This window comes from Balearica regulorum, chromosome 27, assembly GCF_011004875.1.
Source record: "Balearica regulorum gibbericeps isolate bBalReg1 chromosome 27, bBalReg1.pri, whole genome shotgun sequence".
Taxonomy (NCBI): domain Eukaryota; kingdom Metazoa; phylum Chordata; class Aves; order Gruiformes; family Gruidae; genus Balearica; species Balearica regulorum.
The window spans coordinates 3,885,314-3,900,776 of record NC_046210.1 but is presented as its reverse complement, the minus strand read 5'-3'; the positions used below and the strand labels follow the sequence as shown (position 1 = coordinate 3,900,776).

The following is a 15,463-nucleotide window of genomic DNA, read 5'->3' as shown; positions in this document are numbered from 1 at the left end:
ATAGCTTTTTATGGTGCAGGGATTTAGTGCTGGGTGAAGTCAGAAGAAATGCTGAAGTGGATTATAAATGGCACTGGTTAATCTTAAACTAACATCAACAGGAAGCTGGCGGTTTGGGTGGGAAATTCCAAAGCTTGCAAACAATATGGTTTTGGCCCGTGTCAGAATGAAAAGCTGGCTTCTCATGAACATTTATGGGGAAAGTCTGACCTGGAAACACTTGTTTTGCATTAAAGCCGAGCATTAAACAAACTGCACCAGAGCTGGAGGTTTTGCATGCATGGGAAAGCTTTGAGAGGCCGTCAGACTCAGCTGATGTCCATGGGGTTCCTTGAAATACTTTAGTTTTTGGTCGAGCTGTGTCCTAATGCTCTCAGTGTTCCATGGCAAATATTTCTAGGACCTCAGTAGCAGCTTACGGGGCTTTAGGAGAGTATCAAGAAGTGGGCTGCAAAGGTGTGATGTGCTGGGGGGGCTCAGCACCCACCTAAGATGGGCTGTTGCCACTTCTGTAACAGGCCACCTTCTTTCTTCTGCAAGCACCCGTTTTGTGGCCCCATGGGTCAGCTGCTGTGTGTAACTTGGCTCCCAACACAGGTGCTTTGGCTTTCACATGTGCTTTGTGGCAGTTGTTAAAGCAAGCCACAGACTTCTCCATTCTTTCCCACCCTTAAGGTAGTTTCCTTTTATTAAGAGCCTTTTCATCTCCAGTATTAATAGAAAACTATTATTTCCTTACCTATGTCTTAGCTTTGCCAACTGTGAAAGGCTTTTTAGTAGCTTTTGGACCTGACTTGGTTTGCTGGAAGTATTATATTGTGTTTGTGTCTCCTCCCAATGAACTGAAGTGATAGTGGGACTGCAGCAAGTGTGAGCAGCGCTTTGCTTCCTTGGGCTTCACATCACTGCTCCTCTCATCTGACAAACCAAATGAATCTAGCCAAAAGCCACTGGCTGGACTTGGTACCTTTGAAAGCTTTCATTTTCTTCCTAAATATTGGGTTGGGTTTTGCAGCAGTGTGTTCAATAATGGCTTTGCAAAATAGAAATGTGCAAAGTAAGTGGAGGGCAGTATGTCATTCTTGAGTGCGTGGGGAAAATCTGGATGAAAATATTTTCCCCAGTTCTGTGCTGCACAGCTGCAGCACTGTGCCAGAGGCTTCCCAGCAGCTGGAAGGATGAGATTCCTGCAAGTCCTGCACTGCTTAGTCAGGAGAGATGACATGCACACACACCTGGGCTGCTGGGAGAGGAGGCTGGCTCGTGCTCCATACCTGCCTTGACACCGCAGGATGTGTTTTCCCATGGGAGGATCCTTCTCCGGAGGGGAGGCTGCTTGGTGCAGGCTCTTGGGCATGTGGTTTATGGGTTCTCCCCAGCTGTGAGAGCTCCAGGCAGCCCAGAGGAGATGGATGCTGGTGGAAATTACCCATCCCCTGTGTGGGTTTGCCAGGTCTGGAGTATTTGTGCAGGCAGGGTTGTGTCAGGGCGGATGTGCCTGGCAGCAAAGCCAGCAATGCTGCTGGCTCTTGAGTTGTGCTGTCCAGTGTGTGTTTAAAGCAAATAATTTGGTGGCTTTGTGCCCCTTGGGAGCCCATCTGACCTTGAGGAGCATGGCACGGGAGCTGTTGCCTGGCTCTGGCCGCACAGCTTTCCCATGCACTTTATACCCTGGTGATGTGGGTTTGCTGCACAGGCTTCCCGCTGCCTTTTCAACTCCATCTCCTAAGCAGGAGAAATAGCATCTTTATAATTACTCTGTAAGTAGCTTTTAGAGAGAAAGCCATAGTTTGTCTTACACAGGATGCTGCAAGAGATTGCTGCTCCCATGGGTTTTCCTTCCAGAGCATCCCTGCGGATCCCACCGCACCTTGTCTGTTGGCAACCCCTTTGGGCTGATCCCACTTCACGGTGATCCTCTCGGGAGGTCTCCAGATGGAAGTGGCTGACATTGCCTTTGCGTGAAGGGCTTTTCTCTGCCCTAGGCTTAAAATAAATACCCCTGTTCAGAGCTCATCCTGTCTCTGGCTTTTGCTGTTATTTGGGTAACCTCCCAAAGTTACTGCAGGAACCAACTGGAGCTGGCTGCTGCGAAGTATCGATGCTCCTCTGCACCCAGTGACAGGGGACCTGAGCTGCCAGGGCCACAGCAATACAAACCTTGTGCCAGCTTCACTGCTTTCATGCTTAAATAAACAACAAAAATGGATGGATTTACCGTGGTGAGAGTCACTTGGGCAGGGAGAGTCCCTTGTCCCTACAGCTCCCCTGGTATCCAGGTCCCCATGTCTGTCCTGGTCAAAGCCACTGTCCCTTTGCCTGCCACCCTCTTGCCATAACCTCAGCTGAGCTGTCAGCTTTCTAAGGGCAATCCTGCATTTCTACAAAATCCACCTTTTGGTGGCAGAGACCCTCTGGGCAGCTGTCGTGATTAGCGGTCCTTGGGCATGCCTTGCCTGGGGCTGCGATCCTCCTGTGTGGTTCCCCCAGGTTATCACCCCCCCCCCCAGCTCACGATAGCGTGCGAGGATGTAAAGCCCATGTCGGTGATCCTGACTCACGCAAACCAGTGCTCCTGACTCCGATGGGAAAAGCATTACTCATGTGAGGTTGTTTGCAGGATCGGGGCTCTAATGATGGGGTTTGCCCATCTCGTAGTGTGGGAACCGGAGCCATTAGCCCCTAAACCTCCAGATCATTCCCAATACATTAATGTTTCTAATTAGTTTAAGCCTGATGCCTTTTTCTCTGTAATGACAGTGGTGCTAGTACTTACTCGTGTTCGCTCTGCGTGCCAGTACTTCATTATATAATGATACAGTATGTGTTGTAATACCTATTCCCAACTGACAGTGGGTTTTTTTGCATATGCCTCATCCAGAACTGATTAGGCAATGGAGAAGACAGGCAAGTGCAAATAAAATGTTTGGGTCGCATCCTTTCTAATTAGCTGGGAAGTTGTTAGTGCAGGGGAGAATTGGAGCCAGGTGAGGACCCAGAGCTGGTGGGTCAGCTGGAGAAGGTTGCTGTGGGATGAAAACCTGTTGCATGATTTCATGCTCCTTTAGGGGATGAGCTGCCCCTTCCCTGGGCTGTGTTTTCATCCCCAGTCCCTTCTTCCCTTCCTTCCAGGGAAACCATCTCCACGGCAACCTCAAACCTCCAGGCTCTGCCTCTGAGCTGCTCGCCCATCCCCAGGACCCGGCCGGTAAGTGCCTCGGCAGGGCCAGCCGTGGTGGCCCTGGCCACCGGGTCCGTCAGGCTGCTGCAGGCACCTTGGTGCAGCCCGGGGAGGTGAGGGCTGGCGTTGGGCTTGGCAGGGGTGTGGGTATATAAACCTCAAACCCTGGTTCCCCTCATCCTCAGGGCTTGGCTTGTGCTTTGTACAGACTTAAAAATGGGTGGCCATGGCTGTGTCCATGTGGGGAAAGCTCTGTCCTGGCTCTGGCTTGGGTGGCTGGGTTCAAGGTGAACCCTTGTGCTGTTCCCCCCGCAGAGGCTCTGCCTGGGGTCGGGGTGTGTTGGTCAGTGGTGTTGCTGGTTGTGTGTCCCTCAGTAACAGTCTTGGTTAGACCATGGCTAAGCCTGAGACCAGTTTTTCTTATTTCCATCAGATTACAGCACTGGGGAGAGCAGCAGGATGAGCACAGGAGACAGGGACTCTGTCCCCTCTTGGTGCCACCTGGACTTGGAGCGTGGTGTCACAGCGATGACCGTGGCAGCGATCATAGCTGTGCTGGGCTGCCTGGCTTGTGACATCATGTGTGCCCATTCCTGGTGTCACGCAGGAGGGTGGTGATGTGCCTTCCTTGTAGGTGGGCAGAAATGGGTCCTCCAAGATGTGGGTTCTTGCTGGGGGCTTGGTGTTTCGGGGCATGGTGCAGCAGGAGGAGACACAGTTCATTTCTGGTGTAACTGGGATTAATGGTGTGGAAGTGTGTGTGGAAATATGTGTAAAGATGGGGGTGCTTTGCCTGGAGCTGGTTTCTTGGGGGGGGGGGGGGGCTGAACCAGAGCATGGTGGTGGGGATGCTGTGGCTGCTAGCAGGGGACTGACCCTCTCTGTCCCTCGGTCCCCGCAGGGCAGGATGAAGCTGCTGGGGGCTGTGCTGCTGGCTGTCAGCCTGCTTGGCCCTGCTGCCCGGGGGGAGCAGCCCCCCTGGCCGGACGAGCCTTCACGGACCTGCTTCTTCCAGATGCTCAGCAGCGTGGACAGCGAGTTCTGCAGGTGAGTGCCTCCCTGTTCGTCTCCTTTCCGAACTGCACCAGCCCTGGGCATCCAGTCATGCGCTGCCCTTGCGTGTCCAGCATGTCACCTCCCGGGACAGTTAATTCCAGTATCCCCTTTGCCAGGGCTATAAATATGAGTTGCTTTCTTCCTTTTGCCAGGAAACTGGGCCAGAGCAAAGCAGAGCAGGTGCCTGCCGCACTGTGCAGCTCTCGTTTTATGCAAGCGGAGATCTTCGTGTCTCTGGTCACCTCGTTGTTCCTCGGTCTGTTGTGCAGAGGCTTTTAAAGGGACTTACAGCACCAGAGATGACAAATGCTTGAAAGTTTCAGAGGAAGGAGGCTACTTCTGGGGGAAGGAAAGTGCTAGAACGGTTAATCCCGCAGACCTCAGAGCCCGTGCCACAGAGGTGCTAATGCTTACCAAGTGTGGGCTCGGGAAGAGGAGGAAGCATGAGGGGGCTTCTCCTGGAGCTGCAAGCAGGCACCTTGTTGCTGTACCAGCTGAGGCCCCCCAGAACAGCCACCGAACGTGCCCCTTTATCAAGTGTTTTGATACTGAAGGTCCTTGGCTTAAACTCTCGTTGCCTGTGAGTTGCTGGAGATGGGAGGCAGGGCTGGGCGAGCAGCGGCACAGGCGTGCCCTTTGCCTGTGGGAAGCTCTCGATATCCTGCGTGACTGGGAGTTTCTGCATCAAAAACATCCGTTCTGCTACTTAGTTAACCCAAACGCTCTCTAAATGGGAGAACTTAAGCAGAGACTTCACTTGGCCCCAGCTTCCTCCCACAAACCATGAGTAAAAGCACCTTGCTTTGAACTCTCAGCCCCCTTTGTGCCAGCTCCGTGCTGCTGCGGGCGTTTGCTCAGCAGCCTCTTGGGCTGCGGGATTTAAGGTCCCCCCTCCTGCGAGGGTCACGTCGGTGGCAGCTAACCTTCAAGGTGGCCTTGAGACTTGCTATCCACGCACTGCGGTGACCTGACAGTTTGCTTCTGTGGCCCCTTTCTCTGTTAGATAATGCAGGAGGGCAAAGTCCTTCATGCAGAAGTTGGAGCTGGAGGTATCTGACCTGTTATCGCGCTGTCGGTACCCAAAACAGAGGAGGCTTGTCCCTGCTTTCACATTGCAAGTGGAGAAGGGGGCTTGGAGTGTAAATGGCTTCTCTGAGGCCAAGGGGGAGTGAGGGTAGCGTTCTTCTCCTGCTCTCCATCTTCAAGCCTTAGATTAACCCATATGGGCCATGATTTTTGAAGAGTACGTTCCCAGTGTTTTCTAATCTAAGGTGTGTTGAGCTGTACTGAACGCTAAAGTCTTACCACTGCTTGGGAGAGGGAGCAGATCCCATGGTTATGCTACAGCACGGGAGGGTGCTTATTCTGGTGCACAAGGTGCCCAGCACCTTTGGTGGCAGCAGGTTGGATCCTGCAGCTCCTGCCCAGCATCGTAACCGGGTCTCAAGCCTGGCTGGGAAGTGACACTAATTCCCATCCCTCGCAAGGTGCGGTCTCACCCTACATACCCTTCTTTCTGCTTTTTCTCACCAGAGGGGATTTAGAAATTATCTACCCGGAGCTGGGCGATGTGGGCTGCACGTACATCCCCAAGTGCCACCGGTACCGGCAGCGGATCAGCAGGGAGTGGGGCAGCCCCCGTGTCCGGTACCCCCAGGCTGAGAAGGTGAGTCCCGAGTTGTGTTGCTCGCGGGCAGCTGCCCTTGCTCCACGCTTCTCCGTGTTAATTAAAGGTGTAGCTGGATCGGGGGGAGGAATTCACTGGGAAAGCATTGTTTACACACGCGTGCGCTTGTACTTTGAGCCTGGCTGGGTGCTGGGCCAGGCAAGGGCACCCAGTGCTGGGTGCTGGGGACGGCCTGGGTGCTGGGGACGGCTATGCGCTGCTGTACCACCATCAAAGCGTTCGGCCGCTCGGGTTGTGCTTGTTAAACTTTTGCCTGAAATCGGGGTGACTTTCCGAGCTTTGTCCTGTGCTTTCCCCTTGCTTCAGGGTTTTGGTTTGGGGCTGAGCTGCGGCTAAAAGGAAATGACTACTGTTTATTTTGCCACAATGTAGCAAAAATGGCTACAATGTAGCAAAAAAAATTTTAATTTTAATTTGCATGCATTGTTTGGGTGGGCTTTGCAATTGCTTATAAACTTTTGAAGGCCGAGGCACCCTCGGGCTGGGTGCCGGCACCCCCGGCCGGTGCCTGCGGACACCGCGGTGACCGGTCCGATGCACCCCGGGCCGCCGGCTTGGTGCGGGACGCTGCTCACCGGGAACGGGGCGGGGGGAGCCCGGAGCCCCCCCCCCGGGGCCGCTGCTGTTGCCTCTCGCCGCCGCCAGGTGGCAGCATTGAACTTCACGAGCCGCTGGGACTGGGAGAACTGGGAGCACTGGGAGCCGCTGGGTCCCTCCGGGGTGCTGCACCTCCACCGCGGCCCGGCCATTCCCCCCCGTGCCTGGGGGGCGTTTGGGGGGGGGGGGTGTGTGCCCCGGGGGTGAGGAGAAGTGAGGTGCTGTGCGGGTGTTGGGGTGGCATCCTGCACCCCCGGTGTCCTGCTGTGAGCTGCCCAGTTTGGGGACCACAGCAGGGGGGAGGGTGCGCCGGCATCAGCCTGCAAGGGAGACCTTGTCCCCAAATCCCCAGTGCAATCCTTGTGGGCACCCCAATATCTGCTCTGTGCGGTTTCCCTGGCATTAGCTCCAAGGCCGGATGCTTCAGCCAGAGCTAATAAAGGAGAAAGTCGGCTCTTGTGCGTCTTGGCTTTACCTTGAAGTGTTAAGAATCAGTTTTTCTGGCTGCTTCATCACCGTCTGGAAAGTCTCTTCCCCCTGTTGATCACATGGCTCGAAGTATAACTTTCCCTTAAAGATGCCTGATTCTTCCAAAAAAATAATCCTCCCTGGCAGAGGATGCTATACATAAAATCATCCATCACACTTGCGCATTGCTTTCCAGGAGTTCAAAGTTTCCCAGGGATGTAGGCAGTTGCTTTTCTTTTTTATTTTTTGTCCTGGAAAGCAAACTACAATGGGGAGAAGGGAAGGGGCTTGCTGTGGTGATGCTGGTGGATGCTGCTCCGGCCAGTAAACGATGCTGCTGGCTGGGGGGGCGGATTTTGGGGATAAGCAGAGTCAGACCCTTGCCTGGCTGTGCCGGGGGGCTGCAGGCTTTGCTTGTGTGAACCTTAAAACAAGAGCAGAAAAGTGAACCTGTCCAGGCTGGGCTTGGGAGCTGGCTGCGTGTGGCACTTGTGGGTGTTTATTTTGGGATGGGGTGCCAGCTGTGGCACTGGGTGGCGGGCAGGTCCCCGGGGAGCCCGTTGCGGAGGGCTGGTGGCTCCCGCTGGGATCGGGGCTGGCTGATGGCTCGTCTCTGCTGGCAGATTTGGCACCGTTTCCTTCCAAGACAACTCGGCACATCTTGCGCTGAGGCGGCATCTGAGGACACGGGCCCCGCTGCTTCCCTTGGTTTGCATTTATTCTCTCCTCCGGCCTTTGCCAGAAACGCGTCCCCAGCTCCGTGCAGCCAGGAGCATTCCAGCTCTTCCAGGGTGCAAACTGGGGGGTTAATTATGGGCAAGGGGCTGGACGGCCTTAAATTGTTTGCAGACAACTGACTCTGAATTGCTTCAGGCTTTCTCCATAGGAATATATATATATTTCTTACTCCTGAATCTGTAAGGATGCTTTGGGATAACCTTTTTCCCCCAAAAAAAATCACCCCCAGTGAGTGGGAGCAAGAATTTGCCTCATCCTGCGCTGGGGCCAAAGTGTGTGCAGGTGACAGCGTTGCTTTTAATGGTTTACAATGGAATTTCTAAGGTCAGGAAACTTGATTTTAATTTTTATTCTCAAGCGAAAATGGGAAACCTCACTTTGCTAAAGTTATCTTCAGCTATATGTGATGCTTCTCAGCATGGCAGGGTGCTACGGCCCTGCCAGAGCTCGGCGATCTCATGGATGGAGCAGTGAGTGATGGGCTGGGTAAAGGGCTGGCGACGCTTTTTCCGTCAAAATCAGTGGCAGAAAAACTCGGGGTTTGAGTATGAAAACTTGTGTAGGAAGTGTCTGCTTTCTGTGGAACACTTTGTCTCTTCAAGAAAAACAACCACCAAAAAAGCCAAGTGCAGAGCGTTTGTTTTTATCTCCGGAAATATTTATCAGCTCTCCGAGGTGGGGGGCAGGGACGTTTCCCATCCCTGTTCCAGATACCGGTAATGGGTCTGGTGGGAGCCACGGGTCACCCTGCCTGTGCCAAAGGTCTCTGCCCGCAGCCTTGATGTGCCTCGATGCTCCTTGGTGGAGGCAATGGCAATGTGTCTGTGGGTGAAGGCCCTCAAGTGGGGTGGCATCTTGCAAAGCTGAGCTTCGATAGGCGTCTGTCACTGCTTGGCCTGGGGGATTTTCATACATCTTGGGTGTGTTTGTAGGGTTTTTACGTGTACTGGTGCATATCCAGTTTAGGCACTGGGGTATTGCAGCCAGCTTTATCAAACATCACTTTTACATCCCAAAAGACCCATCTTGGGCTTCTTTGGTACAGCTGAGGCAGCTGTTACGTCTGGCCGCTCCCTCTGCCAGCAGCGCGGCAGAGGCAAAGCAGCGAGAGGTGCGACACAGGAGGCCAGTGACCGATGGTTCAGGGAGCCTGGAAACCCTTTAACTGCTGGGCACAGGTATACGAACCTGCCACGTGCGTGGCTTGGGCACGTGGGAAGCGTCTGTCCAGAGCCGCCAGTTGGTTCCTCCTGGTGTTGCAGAGGTCTGGGGGGTGTGAGATGTGGCCCTGTGATGCTGAGGATGCTCGGTCCTTGCTGGGACACCCCTCTGAGCATCGGATAACTTGCTCTGCAGGCATCCCATGGCAGCCTTTGGGTATTGCTGCAAAGATGTGACACGGAGCAAACGCTGAACGTGGCCATTAAAGATTCTGTCGGCATTTTCCCGAAAGCCCCGGCAGAGGAGCCCCTGCCAGGCCCTTTCCCAGGCCAAGGAGGAAGCAGGAGTGGAGTGGAGAACATCTGGATAGATGGGAAATGCGCCCTCCTTGTCCTGCCTCAATATTGCTTTGCTCAACCAAAAATAAATTGGAAAAGAAAATTGGACATTGCATCAATTTGGGGCAAGTTTATAAATTCTGCAGCTAAGCAATCCCAATAGAAAATGATAGATCGCCAGCAAGCATGCAGCCCCTGCCGTGATGTATAGTCGCATTAGCCGAAACGCCGTGTTACATGATTCTGTTTTATTACCACTGTTGGTGGCAGACAGAAAAACAGATTACGCTTGAGATCAAATCGATAGGAACTTTATTTACTGGCCTTTTAAAAACATATTTCTGCACTTTATAAAAACATACGGTAGATGCTATTGATAGAACTTGTCTGCTTGTTAAAAAGCAATTTACCCGCCGCGATGTTCTCAAGCTGCAGTTTACGGTACTACCTTTTACCTGCTCTTCCAGATTTGTTTTCATCGCAGGGTTTGACGACTTCCTTAGAGGTTTCTTTGGGCTGTGCTGTCGCTCCTTTAGGGTGTGGGGAAGGGTAGGACTTGCTCTCTGGCCAAGGGGCCAGATGTCTCGGAAATCAAGTGCTTTTCTCAGGGTTCCTACCCCAAACTGAACTTTTTAAAACTTAAATTGTTTAAGAACCCTCTCCTGTCCAAACCAGTCCGAGAAGGCAACCTGGACATCCCTGAGCTAGAATTTCTTTCTGCAGCTGTACAGATCACCCCTTCTCTCTGCTCTGTCAAGAATTGTACATTTTCGTAGTATCTTCTTTAAAACCATTTCCGTGGCAGAGTGAGTTGGAGCTGAAAAGGCAGCTGGAAACCCCCTGAGCTGTGCAAACTATGGGCTGATGTCCTCGGGCGTTGCATGCTCTTTGTGCCGAAGCCTGTAACCAGCACCCCAGGGTGCTGCTCTGGGGCTGGAGAGCCACGGTGCTGCCGTACCACGGCACTGGGGATCGCAGCCCGGGGTGAAGGGCAGGAGAACAAACCTCTCCTGGGAGCTTGGGTTGTGCCTGGAGTCCACGGCAAAGTCCACTTGCTGGTTATGTCCCAGCCTTGGCCCCTATTCTCCCCCTTTGTGAACATTTGGTGGCCGGGTTGGGGACAGTCCTGATTTATAAAGGTTTCTGTGCTTCAGGGTCTGGGGCCTGTTATTTGGAAAATTACTTGTATGAGGAAATTCATTAGCTCTAACAAAAGGAGGAGAAGGTCTGCCTAATCTCTTAATTGGGATGTGCTCTAGTTGTGTCAGGCAGTGATTTGCAGCTGGCTGGAAGAGGGGACTTTTGAGCAGCGCTCAGGTTAAATTCAAGTCTCATTAAAGATGGTTTTAAGCAGAAGATTCCTGACAGTTTGTGTATCCTCGTTGGCTCGTGGAACTGTCTGGGGTTAAGGAGCCACCAGCGTGTTTTTCTCTTCATCCTGTCTGGGCTACTTAAAAAACAATGGCCCAACATTCCTTCCCGATGCTGTCAGCCAGATATTATGGGGATTAGCCCAAGCCCCTGGTGATGAACCCCTCCCTTTTGCCCTGCTGGAGCTGATGCTGGTTTGGGTTCCCATGCCCTGGGACCATGCCGTGGCATACCAGCATCCCCGACTTCAGAGGGCTGCCAGCCCAGCGGCTCCCCGCCGCCTGGGACCGTCCCGGCTCTGCAGCGACTTCTGAGCGGAGGGGTTGGTGTGAGGCCTGCGAGCTACCAAAGTGCCTCTTTGAGGGCTTAAGTGTGGGGTGTTAAAGCAAAAAAAATCTGCGTGCTGCGGGCTCTTCTGCACTGCATCAGCCCTGTCCTCTGCTGACCCGCTCCCAGGCAGCAGGGCCGCAGCAACCGTCTCTGCTCCGGTGGAGGTTTGCAGGGCAGAGCTGGTTCGGGATGCGATCCCCCTCGTGCACCTCTGAGCAAAGTGCTGCTTGACTTTCCGTGCCTCTTGGGGAGCAGGAGCGCTTCCCGGGAGAGCAGCCTTGCTGGGAAAGCACTGGAGAAGTGCGGGGGGTTATTCTGCAGTGGGCCCTTACCCCACTGGAGGGGACCGACGGGACGGCTGGTGCCACACGCCATGAGAGCCTCTTTCCATGAGCAATCTTGGCAGAAATGTCACTTCACATCTGTTTCATTACCTACATGTTTGCTGGACGTTTAACCACCCTGGACAAATAACGTTCCCCTTCAGGCAGAAGGATGGGCTTTGGAGATGGCGAGGACCTACAGGTCATCACATCTCCTCTGCTCCTTGCGTGTGTATCGGCATCCACGCGCGTGCGGGACAGACGCTTGTGCCTGTTTCAACGGCAAAATGTTTGAAGCGGCTGATATGATTTTACTTTGATCCCCGTAAACACATACAGTAATCAAAGTTTAAGCTGCTTTGGATGAAATAATTGCTTAACAATCATATAAGACAAAGTGATTCAACAAATGACAATTAGGACTTGTGATATACAGAACAGATGCATTCAGTGTACCATATTATAATGTGCTAATACAAGATTGACAGCACAATAATAGGAGAGAACAGCCACTCAGCCTATAATTCGAAACCAAATGTGAGGCTGTCCACAGAGCTCAAATCCTAACAGGCTGTAAAATTAGAGGTAAGAAGGCACAAGGTTCACAAAGACTCATTAGCAGGTTGGCTGTGAATTTCCAAAGGAGGGGGGGGGGAAATTCCTGCTGGAGAATTACTTGTAGGATGCAATGCAAAGAGGGAGGGGGAACCTCAACCTCCTTGTGTCTGTATGTTGGGAAGTGAGTAACCTGCATGTCCCCGGCCTCAGACGGGCTGTAGCTGCTGCTGTCCCCAGGTTTGGGAGCAGAGGGTTGCTCCGGTGCTGTGGCAGCATCCGGGTCCCGGTGCCGGGGGATCGGACGCATCAGATGGCGTTACTGTACAGCGTGGATACATGAACCAGACAACGGTGTTAAGGACCGAATGAAATTAAGACTGATATGAACACGGAGGTCTGATGGGCGTTCCCCATGGGAGTTGGGCACTTCCCAAGCCCTAAATGATACTGATGGGTGACAGGGGCACCCTTTAGCCCTGTCCATGGCAATTAAGGCGGCTGGCTTGTGCTTGCTCTTCTCTTTGGGTAAATCAAGAGATGGGGACGTGCGCAGGAGTGGAGGCTGTCAATCTCGACTGCCCTGCGTGAGCGGGGAGCATGTCGGCACGTGCAGAGGCAGGAGCTGGGGTCCACCCTCCCCAACCCCCCCACGGGCCGGATGCACCGTGCGATGTGCTGCTCTCTCCTTCTAGAGCTGCTCTGGAGCCAAAGAGATCAAAGGAGCTAATATTTTCAGCTCTAGTGACAAAACAGACTTCAGCTCATCTTGTACTTTACACACACCATGCACTTATTCCACTAACATATAATTTTATCATATTTTATTATTAAATAAACATGCCAGAAAATATACTTTTTGTGTGTGGGGGAGGATGAAAAGGTTTGGTAATTAAAACTTCTATCCATCAACGCTTAACTCCAAGAGATAATTGTGTTGCTTCTGCAGATGTATACTTCGCGTTGAATCACCTAGTTCTGTGTTAAAATTGGAGCCGGCACTCGTGTGCGTGCGGAGCCGGGATGTGCCATGGGCTGTACGGGATCCCAGTGGGGCGCGTCCTGGGGAGCGTGTGACCGTGCGATGGCCAAGGCGTCGGGAATTCAGCTTTTTGTCTCGGCGATGCTGATTTATGGCACAGGTAAATCCCTGCTGTCATAGGGCGCCTTTGGAACCACTTTGTTTTTAACCTGTTAATCCGAAAGCTGCAGTGATGCACCCGCCGGGTGGGTCTGTCGTAAAGAAATAGAGATTTCTTTCTTTATTTTTTTTTTTTAATTGCAAAGCCAAAGTGCGTTGTAGAAGCAGATTAATCTATTGAAAAATAACCTAATTTTTTTTTTTTTCCCCTCACCCTGTGTTTGGGATTTTCCCGGGATGCTCTGGATGCTGGCCGCAGGCTGCGCCGTCCTGTGCTGTGCGCTGGCGTGGGTGTCGGGCACTCGGGGTTCGAGAGCCTTAGCTGGGGTGACACTAGAGAAAAGGCTGTAAAGCTTGTGTCCCCTCTCCCTTTAAACTCCCCCCCCCCCCAGTTTCTTTTTAAGGAGACCCTTAGGAAGCGCTGCCCCCACAAAATGCGGAGCCAGATGCCAAAGCCCATCTGGGGTTTCAAAGTCAGATTCAACACCGTGGTCAATGGCAGATCAATGAGCCCCGAGGCGAGGTGTCACACTTGCTGCATCTCCTGCCGTCCCCAGGACCTGCCTTGACTTTTTCAAAAGAAATTAGCGGCGGTTTGGGTGGGCAGGAGGGTTTATAGCAGGAGGCAGGCTCCTCTGGATGCTCCTGGCACTTGTGCCTTGAAAATTGAATTTGTGGGGTCTGAAATAACGTTTAATCAGGGGCGTGAGCTGGGCACGGCTCCCCCTCACCCCCCTCAGCACCCCTGCATCCTCCCCGGCTCCTCCACGCGCTGCTGGCACCGACTCCGCGGTGGGTTGGTACCCAGATGGGAAGACATCCCTCCTGCCCCGCAGCTCCGGCCTCGGCCCTTGCTGGGGCTGGGAAAGGCTCTGGGACCAGTCCCGGCAGTGGGTCCGGTGGCGTGGGGGGGTGTCTCTGCCCCGTTATCCTGCCCGTTGCAGGCAGGTATCGCCCTCCCTGCTCTTTGCAGAGGGGCCCGGGTGCAGCCGGGCTCTCGTGGCTCTTGCTGGGATGTGGTGAGTTGCTGAGCACGCAGATGGAAAAGCCGTGAAGTGCCGGGTGCTGGTGGCTTTATCTGGAAGGAAAGTGCCATACGGGAGAGGTGTTTTCCCCTAAAACACACCCTGACCCTGCTGCACTGCTGGAGCCCCCTCCCGTGGGACTATCCGAGCGTCTCCCGTCCCCTCTCCAGCGTCTGGGAGGGCTCGAGCCTGCTCTGGGTTCAATTTTGGCACCGGAGGGTGTCGATGCCCTTCAGCAGATCAAGGAGCAGCCCTGGCGAGGTCCCTTTTCTGCAGGGAAACCCACTCTGTCCTGCCTTCCCTCTCCGGCTGCATTTCCCGAGCATCACCTCCCGCTCGGAGCAGCACCCTGGGGAGCGTGGGCTCAGTGCTGGGCTCTGAGCCGGAGCACCCGGAGGAGCCACCCCGGGAGCCTTCCTCCCCTGCAGCATCTTCCCCGGTGCCTCCCCGCCAGCCCAGGAGCCTTTTCCACGGATGAGTAATTCTTCCCAATTTGGGGGCTCCTTCCTGCGCTGTAACAACCCCGAGCTCGCCTTGCCTCTTTCCAGCTGCCAATCTACGGCAGAAATTTCCCCCTTTTCCCGGCGGAGGGGAGGGGACGGGGGATCTCGGTTATACAAGCTGAGGTTGGGGCGACTATTTTGGATCCCTCCTTCCTGCCTCCAAATTGCAGCTTCGAATGTGACAAGTTACAAAACACTTGAGTCATTTCTCTCTCTCTCTCGCGCGCTGCCTTTTCCCCCACAAGGAGAAGCTTGTTCGGGTTTGGGTTGTTTTACGGGGGGGGGGGGGGGGGGAAGAAAAAAGAAAAAAATAAATGGGGGGGGGGGGAAGGTGGCTCCCTGCCTCCCCCCACACACCACCCCCCCCCGGGCGGCTGCGTGCAGCCCACACGCAGGGTAACTCTGGGCGCTGTTTATGTAAGCTGCTCATGTTCTGCTGAGCTGTAGCAGAGCTGTTGTCAATTCAGAGGAAAGCCCACGTCTGCCCACGTAGGATCTCCCGAGCAGGGTTGTGTAACGGGGAACCAGGCAGCCGCTGCGCCGGAGGAGGGGGGGGGGGGGCTCTGCCATGCGATGCTGGAGGGAGGGGGGGTTTGGGAGAGCCTGCTTGGGGGGGTATCTGGGGTATCGGGGGGTAAAGGAGTAGGAAAAGTGTTGTGAAAAAGTCCGTCTGATGTGCTGCGGGGAGAGGAGGCAGCTCGGCGCCCGCTGCTGCCGCTCCCGAGGGGTCTGGGGGTGCTCGGGAGGTCCTGCCCAGGGCTGGCACGCGTGCGTGCGTCCGAGTGCGCACGGCTTGTTTTCATAGAACCATAGAACACCCTGAGCTGGAAGGGACCCGTAAGGACCATCATTAGTTTTAAACTAACCGAGTGATCGGGAGACTTCCAGCATCTCTGGTTCTTGGGGTCTTGGAAGCAAAGGATGCCGTTAGCTGCTGGACTCGAGAAAAAACATCTGCGACGTCTCCAGAGTGCCTTGACGGAGCGGGT

The 15,463-nt window shown here is 53.9% G+C and overlaps 1 protein-coding gene across 8 annotated transcripts in view; it reads left to right on the top strand.

The window, feature by feature from the left end:
- PEBP4 (phosphatidylethanolamine binding protein 4) overlaps positions 1 to 15,463 on the top strand; it is an 83,735-nt gene that overhangs the window by 9,219 nt on the left and 59,053 nt on the right. For 3 of the 8 annotated variants that reach the window (XM_075736696.1, XM_075736695.1, XM_075736697.1), the window contains exons 2-4: positions 3,133 to 3,208; positions 4,083 to 4,228; positions 5,771 to 5,903. In XM_075736696.1, the coding sequence (XP_075592811.1) occupies positions 4,089 to 4,228; positions 5,771 to 5,903 (273 nt within the window). In that variant the 5' untranslated portion in view covers positions 3,133 to 3,208; positions 4,083 to 4,088. Of the gene's footprint in view, positions 1 to 2,891; positions 3,209 to 4,082; positions 4,229 to 5,770; positions 5,904 to 15,463 lie in introns of those variants that run through there. The other 5 variants (XM_075736700.1, XM_075736699.1, XM_075736701.1 and 2 more) reach the window with 3 other exon arrangements.